Source organism: Papilio machaon, chromosome 16, assembly GCF_912999745.1.
Source record: "Papilio machaon chromosome 16, ilPapMach1.1, whole genome shotgun sequence".
Lineage (NCBI taxonomy): Eukaryota > Metazoa > Arthropoda > Insecta > Lepidoptera > Papilionidae > Papilio > Papilio machaon.
Genome location: NC_060001.1, coordinates 7,241,975 through 7,258,085, shown reverse-complemented (window position 1 = coordinate 7,258,085; position 16,111 = coordinate 7,241,975). Strand labels below are relative to the sequence as shown.

The 16,111-nt window shown below is 35.3% G+C and overlaps 1 protein-coding gene across 1 annotated transcript; it reads left to right on the top strand.

Moving 5' to 3' along the window:
• Positions 1–2,944: 2,944 nt before the first annotated feature.
• Positions 2,945–11,654, top strand: LOC106716617 (nose resistant to fluoxetine protein 6-like). Its single transcript, XM_014510167.2, has 13 exons — positions 2,945–3,131; positions 3,406–3,542; positions 7,539–7,691; positions 8,055–8,211; positions 8,325–8,442; positions 8,573–8,660; positions 8,867–9,033; positions 9,325–9,510; positions 9,709–9,888; positions 10,248–10,398; positions 10,499–10,682; positions 10,888–11,030; positions 11,351–11,654. Exons 1-13 carry the CDS (start codon positions 3,050–3,052, stop codon positions 11,585–11,587), a joined length of 1,983 nt encoding a protein of 660 aa, XP_014365653.2. The 5' UTR covers positions 2,945–3,049; the 3' UTR covers positions 11,588–11,654.
• Positions 11,655–16,111: the final 4,457 nt, after the last annotated feature.

Here is a 16,111-nt window from a genome sequence, read left to right as displayed (position 1 = left end):
AGTGTGCCATCTTGTTTATTTTCAATTTTTAATTGAATTTTGACACATCTTTGTGCTTTTTCACTGTTGAAATATTCGTATTTTGGAATAAAACTGAGATATGTTTTTATCTTCGTATATCGGCAGTGGAAACGCACACTAACGAACTTGTTAGAAAGAAAAAAAATCTTTTAAATAGCTCATTAATGTTTTTACTATTTTATTTAAGGCTTTCAAATGTATTTATGCGTATAAATATATTTTGACATTACATTAGAGATTTGATAATAAAAACTTCCGCTATCATTTTTTATCTGTATTATACATTTGACAGCTGTCAAAATATATTTTTTTTAATATATTTTATCTATGTTAAGGTTATTCAGGTGTTTAGTATTTCAATATATATGTCGTGTAAGGTGCAAAATATTATATTTTAAGTTAATATGCATTTATGTAAGTGCTAGTTGGCGATATGATAGTGATATTTATTCCTCAACTTGTATTGACGCGTCCAATTTGTATTATTTTCAGATTTCGCTTAAAAATAATATAAAAAAAAAAGCTTTCGCTTTAGAGGTTATAAAGAAAAGATATTTTCATATTAGTATAGTACAAGTCACGAATCTTTGTGTTGTCGAGACATGTTTTGTCTTCTTCCGTCTTTGGTATTCGTGTATGCATCCATCTCGCTCAGTTCTTGAAATGCGTACTATTCCGGAGCTAACTTCAGACAGGTAAAAGTTCGTGTCTTGTATTTAACATCACTGTATATAGTTTTGTATAAGGTGTAAAAAATTGCCACAGACTGTCTAAAATTAAGATTGTTTGTCCATGAAATGGAGTGAAATTCAATCAGTATAAAAAAAATATATATATATATATTATAGCTGTATCAAGCAATTGTTTACACCCTGTATTTATTTAGTTTTAATTAATTTTAAAGTCATTAATAATAATAATAATGCGTTTATTAAATCAAATACTTAATATCTTCACATGGATAAAGGTTTGTTTTTAATTCTGACAGGAGTGCTCTTTGTATGTCAGCCTGACGTGTGACGACGTAAGCAATAATGACATGAACTGTCAGATCACAATCGGGCTGTGTGACATTACTACAGGTTGCCTTTATATATAAAATTATATGTCATAAATATTTATTTTAATACGCCTTAATATTGTATATTTTTATTTACTAATCTAATATATAAAATTCTCGTGTCACAGTTTTCGTTCCCGTACTCCTCCGAAACGGCTTGACCGATTCTCATGAAATTTTGTGAGCATATTTAGTAGGTCTGAGAATCGGCCAACATCTATTTTTCATAACCCCCCCCCCCCCACCCCCCCATTTAGTTTTTTTTAACTGCGCGCGGACGGAGTCGCGGGCGACAGCTAGTTATATATAAATTAGTAAATAAAGTAAATTCGTGTATTGGTGTCTATGAATTTTTGTCCCTTACTTGGTTTTATATTTCTTGGTCTTGTACCAAAATTAAAGCTTACATTTTACTGTATGTATCTTTTGTATATATATATATATATATATATATATATATATATATATATATATATATATATATATATATATATATATATATATAAACTATATAAAAACCATAAGGCGCTATGAATACCGTCCAGATACAAAAATATATAAAGAGCACTCCGATATTATATGGTTTGGGAAAGTTATATTGTAATGTGACGGAAAAATAGCAATATTAATGTAACTCTAAAAATTACAAATTAGAAAGTTTAATAAATAGTTGATAAGTATTATTTTCAAATAAATTCCTTAACTTTATACTTACACCCAATTTATATTCCACAAATTATAAAGGCTTGTCTTTATAAGTTGAACTGGATTGTAATATTGATTTCAGTCTGCCCTTGAGTTCGTTTTAAATATCAAGCACTCGTAGCAATTAAACTTCGGTATTAACTATAAATTTTATTCTCTGTATATTATTTTAAAGTTCTGTTTTTGTATTTATAGTTATTTTTCCGTCACCTCGCAAATTAACCGTTGCATTATTGATTTGTATTAAACATTGAACAATCAAGTTAAAAGTCGACCGACGACAATTATATTATGATTATATCCTTTGTAAATAATTTAAGTGAAATTGAAAAGTTAAGGCAAATATAAAGTTATAATTTTATTTGTTTATAGTTTCATTTATACCTCGTTTTACAGGTCACGGTTGGAATATTTATATAACGAGAACTAGTCCTTTAATTACTATTTTATACCGCAAGTTAGTCCCTTTAGCCAGTTTTTCCATTGAGAATTGAAAATATGGTTTTCTCCATCGGCAGTGGAAATACAAATCAAGATGAACAGAAAAACTCACTATTAGAGTGAACTTTAAGAGCAGTGAAATGCGGATACACCACGACATAAAATACTTGAATTACATTTATACAGACGAAATTACACAGTCTAACGCGTTCAGTGCGACATCTTTTACGCAAGTAACACGTATTGCTATATGTTTTTTTCCGATGGAAGATTCCGAAATAAAAAAAATGGATTTACAAAATTCGGTAAGACGACAAACTTGACCGATTGCTGATAGATACAAGGGGTCTAACGAAACGTATGTCGCAAGCGCGGGCCGAGAGAAGGGCTGCAGACCTCCCCGAGGCGACGTTGCACAAATACCTTTCGCAATTGTTTTTAAATTCCAGCACACGTGCGCCCGCGACGGCCAGTCGTCTCCCGCGCGCGCCACTGTGTGCCATTAATTGTCAAAAAGCGCGCCAATTTTAATCGGTTTGGCGCATAGTATTTTCTATTATTGCGTTCAGAAACTGTTTCATAGTAAAGAAATTATTACCATTGTTTTAATTATTCATTATAATATTGAATATATTATAACTGTGAAGTTAATTAAAAGGAAGATATTTTAACTTATTTCAAAATTTTGATTACATGAAAATGATCGATTACCTCATAAAATTTTTGGGATTTTATATATATATTTAGTTAAATTAAATTATGTTGTAGAATATCAATGAGTGCCAGTATTTAAAACAAAGTGTATATATTTACATTAAAATCATGAAGTGGAGCATGAAAGTGTTTTTGCTCTTGGTGCTGAATTTATGTCCTAACATAAGTGGAAGCATTATCACCCTGAATGGTAAAATTACAGTTAAATTAATAGCTCACTACATTCTACCTTTGACATTTTGTGTCATAGATGATAGCATACAATAATGGCCCAATTTTCTTCGCGTCAGTTCAATCTTTTCCCACCCCTTCTGAGCGACCTGCAAGATAATTGTTAATATTGACTATTATTAAATTTGATTTATTAATCTATTTCTGATCTCCCACTCTATATACCAACCCAAGAAATTCATAGAGTTTCGAGTCCAACTTGATAAATAAAATAGTGTGATGTCAAATATTAGAGACATCGTTTGCTACGTTCCCGCCGCTGTACGCACTAGAGGAGTGGACGCGGTGCCAGGGAGCTGAGGACGTATACTGCATGGTGGACGCTGCGCTCGTCGCTCGCACGCACTCGCCGCTGTTGCACCTCCTGCAGGTAATTACAAGACCGCCACCGCAACCACTGTAAAGAACATTCCGTCGGAGGAGTTTAACTCAAGATATTTATTTAGACAAATTTAAAAATAAAAAAAACTTGAGAGGTGTCAAGGGACACCCGGATGGAACGAAGTTCCTTTCAATTAATTAGTGAAGGAACCAATGTTTATTCTATGAATAAAAAACTTAAGTCTTCACAAGAAGTACATTTTATTTCTATGAATTTTCGTTATATATTGTCACGTCGTTGCCATGGTGAAGTAGCGCTCATTCGTCGTTAACATAGGTACTTACTATAGCAAAAAGTGTCGTGCCAACTTTTCGTAAGAATTTTTTCCGTCTAGCCCCCTTTCACAACGCGCGATAAGGAACTTCGTTCCAAAAATTGTGTACGTGAAAACAAAATGTCATACTAATCGTTAAAGCTGATTTCTAGATAGCGTCTTGTAGTTATTTGATTTTCGTTGATAGTACTCCTATATGGAAATTAAGCCCATGTTTAATGTTTACAAGAAAAGACAGCATCAGCGAGGCATGTCTACTCTGTCCCACGCTAGTGCAATACCGGCTAAGAAATAGTCGGAGGTCGCGCAACTTGCCTTTGCAACACGTTATGTCACCCCCAGCGGCCTTGACTTAAAATCAACGCGAACGCAACCGCTTGAGATCATCGCAACGTTTATTTGTTTAACTAAATATCTTATTACATTTATTTAAATCTTTATAAGTATAGATAGTTAAATTACAGTTAGGTTAAAAAGTATAGATAGGTGAACTCAATGCGTTCCGCTTCGAAGTCGACCGGTGTTGAAGACTGTCGAGGTAAGCGGTCGTCAAGTGCATTTATAATTTATATACAGAGCTGGGCATTAACTCGTTAATCCGTTAATCGTTAATTAACGAAGTTAACATTTTGCTTAACGGATTAACTTTTAAGTTAACTTCAAAAAGTGTTAACGCTTTGTTAACTTCCGTTAAACTCAACTTCCGTTAATAAAAGTCCGTTAATCGTTAAATTAGAAACTTGGAGACGTGCTGTCATTTTGTTTAAATTACGCGCCACGCCACGCTCGTAAGTTCAACTTTGTTGGGCGACTGTCGGCGACTCGAATGGTGAACGAACGAGTTGATAATTGATATATGTGAAATTCGCGTGCAACTGTGATGCATCAGAGCGTCCGGGAAAGACGTGACCAACAGGACAAAATCAAAAGAAGGTTCGAAATACTATTTAATAAATATTTCATTACGAGTATATAAAAGCAAGAGTATGTAATAGCCCACATTCCGAACGCTCTTCGTCCCTACAATACCCTCCAATCCCTTTTTGAGCAACTGTATTAAAACATTTTTTTACTCGTGCTTTTTCTTTAGCTTTTCCAAACTCGTGCGGTCTCTTTCCCAACTGTCAAAATAATGTCCATTAAAAAGAAAAAACCAACCACGAAGTTTTTACAAAAATAAATCATTGAAGTTTTTATGATTCATGTAAATATTGCTAAAAAGAAGCTCCTTATTTGTTACAATGTCAGATTTAATGATTTTATTCAATGAATTAGGTTAGGTTTCATTTTATTTGATCTCATTTAATTTCATTTTCATTTCATATCAATAAAAATAATCTACTGAAAACTTGGCCGTTTGGGCATAGTTCCCTTTGCCTACCCAGAATGGGTGAATAAAACAAAAAAAATCTGTTTGTATTCTTTTACGGTTGGCGCCATTTTTCAAACATTTTAGTTAGTTGAGTTTATTGTGTTTTTATTATTCTATTAAATTGGTTCATTTTTTCGCAACTGTATTAAAAATAGTTGTTCAGTGAACGTGCGGAACTGTCATTAGAACTTGTTCCAACTGTCAACCCTCACCTTCGGCTGCGCCTCGGCTTGGGTAGACATTTGTCGGAACTCTTTGCAATGACAGGCTTTCCGCACTCGTAATGAAATATACTATAATGCTCTAATACTATGTCTCTTGTCTCTAATACTAATGTGTTATAGAATATATAGTCAAATTACTATTTTAAACAAGTGTCGCCACAAAAGTGTGAAATTACTATGTAAAATTTTAGTATGGTTAACTGTTAACGATTAACTTTAACTTGCGTTAAATATTCGAGAATTTAACGCTTTAACGATTAACGAAGTTAATTTTTTAATTAACGAATTAACGATTAACGAAGTTAACTTTTCGATTAACTGTGCCCACCTGTGTTTATATATCACCGGGACTTTGTGAACATTGTCAGTTTATAATCTAACTAGATATATTTTCTCAATCATTACAATATTGGAGAATTGTTGATTACGATCAATTATGAGTTTATTATTTACCAATAAAACTTGATATGGCGCCATAACTTTGTCAAACGCGGTTGCAGATTTAAGTGTATTACGTCGACATGTTCACAAATGAGGCCGTAGTAAATTAACGATATCGTATACGAATAGATAGTTAATTAATACACAGTATCGGATACCTTTTAATTGTTCCATCTTCAAGTCGATACGACACATTACACTATCCTTAGAAAGTCCGCAAAGTTATGCTCTAAAAAGTCTAATCGTTACCTTCCGCTTCTATTCAGGAGTAGTACAATTCCAATGTAGGCAAAATATTTTAGAGATTTTACACATGGACGTAGAATACGAAGCGATTTTCACAAAAATAATAACTAATTTATCATTCGCTAGTTCGTTTGTCACCTTGTACTATAAAAAAATGTTACTACAAATAACATTTTAATATGATAATAAGTTCAAATACAACGGCATAGTGGTGTAATAGTAAGGTGCTTGAACTATCAGAGTGGGGTAAGGTCGCTAAAGCTCGCAGCTGTTTAGTGAACGTAAAACCGGTTACCGTGCGTTTCGATCGCCAAAACACATATACAAAAACATGTGGTCATCCCTTTCGTTTTCTAAAAAAACTGAGATAACTATATGTTTGTTAAGGTGTTTCGGCGTAGTCACGGTTATGTCCCACGAAGGTCGGAATTAAAATCTTAAGCCAAAACTTTAAGGTTTCTAAAAACTTGCGTGCCGACCCCACGTGAGTAGGAAAAGGCCAGGGAGATGATTTGTTTAAAGACTACCTGTAGGCCGCGACTCCGCACGCGTGTATTTAAAAAAAAAGTTATTGGCCTTAGTGTTCTTCCAGGCTATATTCTACATATGTGCCAAATTTCATCGAGATCCGTTTAGCCGTTCCGGAGATACCTCCTAACAAATGTCCATCCATTCATTTATCTGATCTTTTATAATTATTAATAAGAAGTAAGATAGAAATAGTAAGATAGAATAGAAGTAAGATACCAATGTTTTGGAAAATTAAAGTTTACAGCTGTTGTGTTCAGTCTTGGGTTTGATACACGTCACGTTCACGTCACGACGTTACTGAAATTGAAAATAATTTGAGAGTAAGCGTATCTTATTTCCGTTTTAATAATTATTTGCCCAGTTCTGGACTACATTGACAAGTTTAAATGAAAAGGTCACTTAACGAGTCAATAACTTTGGACGCCTTCTCAGAAAACTTTTCGATGAAAAAACCTTCACTATTTCCTCAAGTCTTTATTTTCAAAGGTCATTATCCTCTGATACAGGAACTTATATGTTATAAGTCTAAAAAAATATACGGAAGCAAATAAATACACTGCAGTGTAATGAAACCCTTATTAAAATTAATTAAAATAAATATAATTAAAATAACATAATTTTGTTTTATGTTTCTCTAAAATTAACAACTTAACAGTTTGCTAGAATCCAAGCCACCAATGTTAAGGATCGATTCTTTATTCCAGAGAAAACTGTTATCATTGAACTTAATAAAAGAATGCATTAGCGATGGAAAGCAATCGATAATTCTCAGCCTGGCAATGTTTTTAAGTCCGATGTTGGTGGTATTCACAACGAATAAACGTCTTAGTATTATACCGTAGAATAAAAAATAGCAAAATGTTATCTACCTAATTGTAATATAATAATGTTTATAGGAGTACTCAGCACAAACCCTAAAGCACTACAATAGGACGGTGGTGCACCGCGGGGTATGTGTGTCTCGGTGCGGGCAGGTGGGGGACGACGGCGGTTGGACGGAGGCCGCACAGCAATGCGTCAACCAGAGCGTTTTGCAGTACGGACTTGAGGTAACAACACAGTCATTATAGATGGAAATTGTCAAACTAATAAAAATAGTATAGATAAACAACTAGCATGCAAAAAGCATGCTAGTTGCATGTGCAAAAACTCCGATAAAAAATCAAGAAGAAATTAACTGCTGCACTCAATTTGTTTAATGGAATCTAATGAAGCCCTTTAGTGTTTAATAAAGAACTTCTCATAGTCTACATACACTAAGCGTATTAAGTCTGAAGTGAAGATCCCAGAGTACTTAACTGCGGTAAGTCAGAAAACTCACTAACTGAAAAGCATTATGAAAATTACAATGCAAAATTTTTCATTTACTTAACTATTTTCTCAGTATCACAGCATGTAATTTTTTACTGTAGGCGGAAGTGATATCAGCACAATGGTGTACTACGCCGAAGCCAGATCGTCCATCGAGTTCAGCGCGGTTCCTCGCTGTGCTCTGCATTGCTCTACTGGTGCTAGCTGTGTTAGCTACTGGCCTACATATCTTGGGAGACTGTTGCAGTACTGTCGAAGGTAATTATATGGATAGATAGGACTAAGGATAGGAAAAAGGCACTCGTCAAAGTTTTAAGGTTTTGTAGATTCCTAAAATAACAACACTTATCTTTACATCATTTTATTTTCAGGCAACAAATATTTATTAGCTTTTTCTTTAAAGCGAAACTGGTCTATACTGAGTTATGACAGAACAAAACCCCGAAGTGATGATCGTATGAAGAATTTGACGGCTATGGAGGGCATCAGGTAAACTAATAGAAAGCCTAAACATTATCGTTTATTTCTTGTGTAGAGTGAAGATGAATTTTGTCAATGCATGCTAATAGTTGCTGCTTATAGTTTTGTCTTTGACATTACCTACTTTTTAATTTTTCAGATTCATAGGAATACAATGTGTTATTTTCTCCCACGTCTTGTGGATTTATGTGTACTCCTATATTGATAATCCTCAGTATGTTGAAAACGTAAGTAATTTTTCATACTTTATCATATTATACATTTAGATTCCTGTAATTCGAGTTGGGCCCAAATTATTTCCCTAAACAAGCAACTGTCTTTTACAATAATCATCATCTCTTTCCCAATCGTTAGAGCCGGCGCACTATATTTTCCTGTCTTCTACAATATTTAAAATATATGTTTTTAATAAAGTTTCTCAATTATTTCGCAGATGTACGATCACTTTGCGTGGAAGATGGTGTTAAATTCACCTCTCTGGCTGCAAGTTTTCTTTTCACTGTCCGGATTCCTGACAGCGTACTCCGTCCTTATTACAAAGGACACTAACCCCATTACCTTCGGAAAGTGTGTACTCTCCGTTATAAATAGGTGGATCAGGTAAATTCACATCATGTGTTCTTCGTATCTAGAGTTTTAGTGCTTTATTGTTAAGTAATCGTTCTTGTATCTCTAGTTTTATAAATAAATAGAATATAAAATTTACTTGCCTAATTACTCCGCTAGTGCAGCGACCCTAAGTAGATCTTGGTCGTGGACACAAGCCGATAGGTCTTTAGGCTAATAATTTTAATAATTTTTTCAAGATTTCCTTTGTGATATTTACATAAGAAATTTGAAACAGCGACACTATAAATATGTAACTCAAATATCTTTAATCCTTTAACTAAGGTTGACGCCGGTGGCGGGGTTCGCGTTATGGTTTACGATATCGTGGTTCCCGCTGCTGGGGTCGGGGCCGCAGTGGGGGCTGCTGGTGCGGCGCGAGGCGGCCGATTGCGCTCAGCGCTGGTGGTACCACTTGCTATACGTCCACAACCACATACCGCTCGGCAAGATGTGCATGGGACATACTTGGTGAGTCTACTTATGTACTACGTCTTTGAAACAAACGTTGTAATTCATATGGTACATGAAATTAGGATACAACCCAACGTAAGAACTACATAGCTAAACGGTTTTTGGTATGGTAGAAGACAAGTATGGCAAACGATCAAGCGGCCCTCAGACTTAAAATAGTAGTGACCACTACCTTGTTGGCATGTTCTGGGTCAGGTACTTGGCAGCAGACATGCAGCTACACGTGGCGGGCGTGCTGCTGCTGCTGCTGCTGGTGCGCTGGCGGCGGCTGGCGGCGCCGCTGCTGGCCGGGCCTGTGTTGGCTGCCGCGCTCGCCGCCGGCCTAGTCGCATACTTCTACAACCTCACGCCCATCATCACTGCACAACCGCCTGAGTATAAACCGCTAATGCTTTTAACTAGTTAAAACTATAAACTAAAATTAAGGGATCTGTTAGTTTTTCTGCTACTTTTTTATCGTTTCTCAATTTATACATTCGTTAGTTTATTATTATTCTGCCATTTATATCAATTGACTAAAACAAAAATATGCATTTACTTATGCTTTTATTTTTACCACAAATATTACAAACACTTACAAACACTTACAGGCACTGGAAACATATCAACCTTCATCTCTAACGTAACTTTGCTATAGTCAATATGTTTATGATCCTCAAAAATTTAATTTGGTCTTTGAAATTGAATTTCGCGTAATAATTTAGTTTAACAATTGTACCTTTGAACGTGTTCAGGCTACTTCGCAATCTGTTCGGTGGATCACAGATCCTGCCGCTGCTGTACTTGCCCAGCTGGATGAACCTCGCGGGCTACTTGGGTGGCGTGGCGACCGCCTTCCTGCTGCACTACACGCAGACCAACGCTGTTAACTTAGCTGAACATAAGGTTATCATCATTCTTTATACACATAGTAGTACTTCGCTTGCCCTGGACTATTCCGTCTGGAGAAATTTCTACTAAGCATATTCATGAACTTTGTCTCCAGCTCTTCAATCTGTTGTTCCACGCATCATTATCACTGGGCGGGGCTGTGGTGATAGGAGGTGTGGTGTTCCTGTCGGACACGCCCCCACCTCAGTGGGTGACCGCGCTCTACGCCGCGCTCGACAGGACACTCGTCGCTATATTCTTCAATATATTCATGTTAGGCTGCTTCACACGGTGCAAATGTAAGTATGGCAAAAGGAGAAGCTTTACAAAAGTTACCATTTGAGATGTAATTTGTGACACGATAAAAATTTAAACCTTTGTGTTCTTTTATAAGTAAGTTTGGATTTTCCAGCTATCTCCAATCACTCTCCAGGTTGAAGCAAGATTCGCTGTTCTCGGACACGTCTTGAAAGGCATCATCATCAAGTATATACATGTTTTCAGCCGTAGTCCGGAGTGCGTTGGAGTGGCGCGGCTTCCACGCGCTGGGCCGGCTGTCGTACTGCGCGTACCTCGTGCACTTCATCGTGCTGCGCCTCACGCTCGCCGGCAACACGCAGCTCGGCCACGCCTCTCTGCTCTCTATGGTAAGCGATACTAACTGTTATGCTCTTTCACTTTTCTACATTATTCAGCCTTTTCAGTTAGTATGGTTTTAAAAGCGTGGAGGCTTTCACGTTAATTGCTACATTCAGTCGATAATTGGTCACTAAAAGAGACTTAAGGTCTGTGAGTGTGGCAGTAAGAATAAAAGAGACCGCCATTTGCATGAGAGTTCCTTTTCCTATTTCCACGCCGGTTGTTTAGGAAGAAAGGTCTAAATAGGATACTAAGTTGTGCAAACGGCCTTGTAAGAAACCTTGACCTTTATTTATAAAAATACATATTAGTATCTTTTATATTGCAGATATCATTGTTGATAACGGCGTCAGTTCTAACGTACATAGTATCGGTGCCCCTCTGCCTGCTGGTGGAGCTGCCCGCCATACAACTGTGGAAGGCGGCGACGGGCGCGGAGGGTGCGGGGGGCGCGGGGGGCAGAGAGCGCCCGCCCGCCGCGCCCCCCGCGCACACCCCCCGCGCGCCCAGCCCCAACTCACACAAGTTCGACTTAGTAGCCCATATACGACGCAGTGTTGTTTAATTTTAACTGTTATTTATTAATGGGAAGAAGATCAGCTATGATATAACAGTCATGACTTTCGACAATGTAGGTATATCAAAAATGAAATGTAAGAAAACAATAACATATTTCTAAGTAGGTAACCTAGACACTGTTTATTAGGTTTACAATGTAAAGTAAATATCGTGTAAATATATAATATATTATTTATAATAAAAGGTGATTTTATTTCATATCCAACGTTAAGGCGCTCCTATCTTGAACTTTCGTGTTTTTAAGTAGGATCAAGGAGGTGAGACATAAAGTAATCGCACGGGACCCCGCGCGGATTCGGCTTTGCGCATTTCTCGCCTGCTTATATTTAATCGCACTTATCTTTATAAATTGACGAGGTGAATGCTTGAAAGTGTCTGCTTTCACTGCGTTACAAGTCAGAAATCCTCCCCTGAATAAAAGTAGGCAATGCATCTGCAATTGCGAATGTCTATGGACAGCGGTCGCCTCGCCATTTCGGCGAATTCATGTGGCCGCTTGCTCGTTTGCCACCTTGTAATATAAAAAAAAACACCAAGTCATCATTGCACCGCGATTTACACATGTATATGTGTATAAATTACAGTTTTATCGGTAACCGAAAAGTGGGTTAAATTTAATTTCATAAATTTGATCCGGACAACGGGATAGGTGAAATACTAAATAGGAGCTAGTAAAAAATTAAATAGGTTTTTAATGTTTTCTAGAGTTAAATGTGGGATAAATTGTCATATAAACTTAACTTGATTTATAAACTTTAAAAAAAACAATCTCAAACAAAATGCACTCAAAAGTAACCTAAAAAACAATTTTAAACAAAATGCATTCAAAAGTACCATAAAAAACAATCTTAAACAAAATGCACTAAAAAGAAACAAAATAATGACATGAAAACTTCTTTCTTTCTTTCTTCTCTCTTTCAAAAACCCTCTAAACTCTAAAGAAAGTTCTCTTCTTTCTTGTAACATGTCTATATTGTATAATTATTGTTATTTCGCAGTCGGTGTCGGCCGAAGTAAATAGATGAAATTTTATATTTGATATGTATTAGACATACTTACGTTTATGTCCCTACTTAGGCCGAAACCGACTCCAAAATAACAATAATTATACAATATAGACATGTTACAAGAAAGAAGAGAACTTTCTTTAGAGTTTAGAGGGTTTTTGAAAGAGAGAAGAAAGAAAGAAAGAAGTTTTCATGTCATTATTTTGTTTCTTTTTAGTGCATTTTGTTTAAGATTGTTTTTTATGGTACTTTTGAATGCATTTTGTTTAAAATTGTTTTTTAGGTTACTTTTGAGTGCATTTTGTTTGAGATTGTTTTTTTTTTTGAAGTCGGCTATTTTTTTTTCTTAAAATTTTTGTTTTATTTCACAATTTTTAGTGAATTTGAAGTTCAATTACAAATTTCGTTAATACGTATAAAGACATAAATAAGACAAATAAAGAAAAGGACTTTCCTATTTGATATGTGTGTAATTCAATTCAAAAACTAATTTAGAATGCAGCAGATAACCACTTATCCTTTAAACAATGAAATAATTATCAAAATCGGTATACAAATTGAAAATTAACGAACTAATACATCGTAGCGTGCCTATAATTTTGTCCAGCCGCGCGCCGCAGTAGCATTTTTCGAATGCGCGTAGTTTTTAATTATTTAATATCTCCCAAACTATTGATCAGAATTACATAGTTTAAAGGCTAATGTAATCTGCATTTAATACTCTAGCCATCAAACATATTTATTTGGATAAGGATTCATATCGAATATAATATAATAGCGCCGTAAGCTTACGACGCTGTTTTTCGTGTGCATTTTAATCGAAGTTTGTTCACAATAACATGGTTTTTGTGAGACATCCATAGATGATAGATATATGCCACCGAAGACTTTTATTTAGCAAATTTAAGGATCTATAATTACTCCATACTTATTTTTATGTAAGTCATATAGTTTGACCTACGTAAGCCCAGAAAGCAAAATTGTGCTTTTCATGTAGCATTTTTCGTTTCCGCGTAATTTTATTCTTACGATATCTCCTAAACTATTAGACAGAATGATATAGTTTCAATTGCAAATATAATCTACATTAAATTCTCTTGATAATGAACATGTTTATTTACATAAGGGTTAACACTGAACTCGAATAATAGCGTCGGAAATAGGGCATGAATTTAATTGATGTTTCTGAAGAAAAAAATGGTTATTGTGAGAAAACTATAAAATATAGATATATGCTATCGCGGACTTTTAATTAGCACATTTAAACAGCTACAATTTGCCATACATCATTTTTATGTAGGTCCTATAGTTTAGCCTACGTAAGCGCTGAAAGCAAAAATGTCCCTAACTTTCGCAACAAATTTTGAAGCTATATTCAAAATCTACTAGTCTTCTAGTTATTTAAAAAAAAAACAAAAAAATGGGACCCACCTGCAAGCACTTCCTTTCGATTAAAATATTTTTCATCAAAATCGGACCACCAGGGGCGGAGTATCGCGGTAACACACATAAAAAAAAAAAAAAATACAGTCGAATTGATAACCTCCTTCTTTTTGAAGTCGGCTAACAAACTTAAATTACAAACATTTGATATAGATTAAAGTTTAAATATTAAAGTAGGGATTAGGTTGAATTAGAAGTTTGTCGTAAGCCTAGTATGTTGCGCATCTGCCCAAACGCATCTGCGTTGCCCACCTTTAATCGACAGAATTCACCTACCTTAAATCGTGAAATCTATTTCTCCTTCCCACCCTTTTCTTATAAGGAAGGATGACTATAATTATGCCTCCGTCGCGCAGTTAGCTTTCTAATTACGTGCCGTCAGAAGAAATGTACCTGCCTTCCCTAATACCTCACATCACCCATCGACTTGACTTCGGTACCTAGTTAAGAGACTCATTTCTAAATAGCTTTAACTTTATATTGTAAACTTTCGTGAGACATAATAATAAATTATTTAATGGTGTCGTCACCGGACGATCGCTGGATTGGTATAATGAAAACTGTGCTTAATAGTTACAAGAAATTAATTCCTTAGAACAATACATTTCCTCATTGCATAAAACTCATTTAACATTGACCAAGTTTATTGGTGATTTAATTTAAGTAAGGTTAAAAGGTTATCAATGTCGCAACCAAAAGAAAAATAGTAATTGCAAATTACAAAGCATTATAACGTCAAGTCAAGTATACATGCATTGAGCATGAGGCTCATTTCAACCAACCAAACGTTTGTCAAATTATGACCTTCTGTTAGGCTGCTATCTATGCTAAGTCATGAAACGGATAAAAGATTATTTTAATCGTTTTAAAGATAATTTAATCCGTATGATTTTTATAGCTTTTCCATTATAACTAAAGTTTGTGATACATGAATAAACAGCACATTCCTGAAACAATTCAAATTTGTTTATTTTTTTTGCTCACGTAGGTTTAATCGTAAGGCCTCATACGCATAGCTAGTAGCTGTATTTTTTGAGTGATCTGACGAAGTTGCGGGCAACAGTTAGCAGTTTTATAAAATAAAATAATAATAATGAGATTCACATTATTTGTATCATACATATACAAGCCACATCATCATCATCTTCCCTACTCACGTGGGGTCGGCACACAAGGTTTTATAAACCTTAAAGTTTTGGCTAAAGTTTTTACGGCCGGCCTCCTGCCTGTCGCCGCTAAAAAAAAAAATACAGTCGAATTGATAACCTCCGTCCTTTTGAAGTCGGCTAAAAATTATGTCAAATTATGACCTGCTACTAGCTGTCGCTCGCGACTCTGTTCACGCGGAAATTAAAAAAAAAACTTAATAAACAGACTATACGTTCTTCCAGACTATGTTCTACATTCGTGCCAAATTTCATCAAGATTCGAGAAGTCGTACCGGAGATACCTTCAAAAATCCATCCATATAAACTTTCGCTTTTATAATTTTAATAAGAAGTATGATTAGTACGATTCCTTTAAATCCCAACGCCCATTGCAGCGGTCAAAACGCTACACTACGCGATAGTAAAGCGTCTCATTTTAAAAGCGCTGCCATAGGAACGAATACTTTGAAATTTTTTTGAAACACTTGAAACACTTTTTAATCGGACGCCGCTATAAAAAACCGCCTGTGCGAATGAGGAAAAATATTAACAATAGATCTCAAAAATGATAAATAAAATCCTGACGTAGAATACCTGTATCTCCTACAAAACCAAATTAATAAAAAAAAAACATAAAATTGAATTAATTTGTCTATCTATCATATAATTAATTAAAAAAAAAATATAGGTGAAAAAATTACGACAACATACGTTAGAAATGATTCTACTGTAACTTGTCTAAATTATGGACCATAATATTAATATAATATTATTAGCTGTCGCCCGCGACTCCGTCTGCGCGTAGTTAAAAAAACTTAATAGGGGATGAAAAATAGATAGTAGCCGATTCTCAGACCTACTGAATACGCATATATAAAATTTGGTAAAAATCGGTATCGCCGTTTCGCAGGC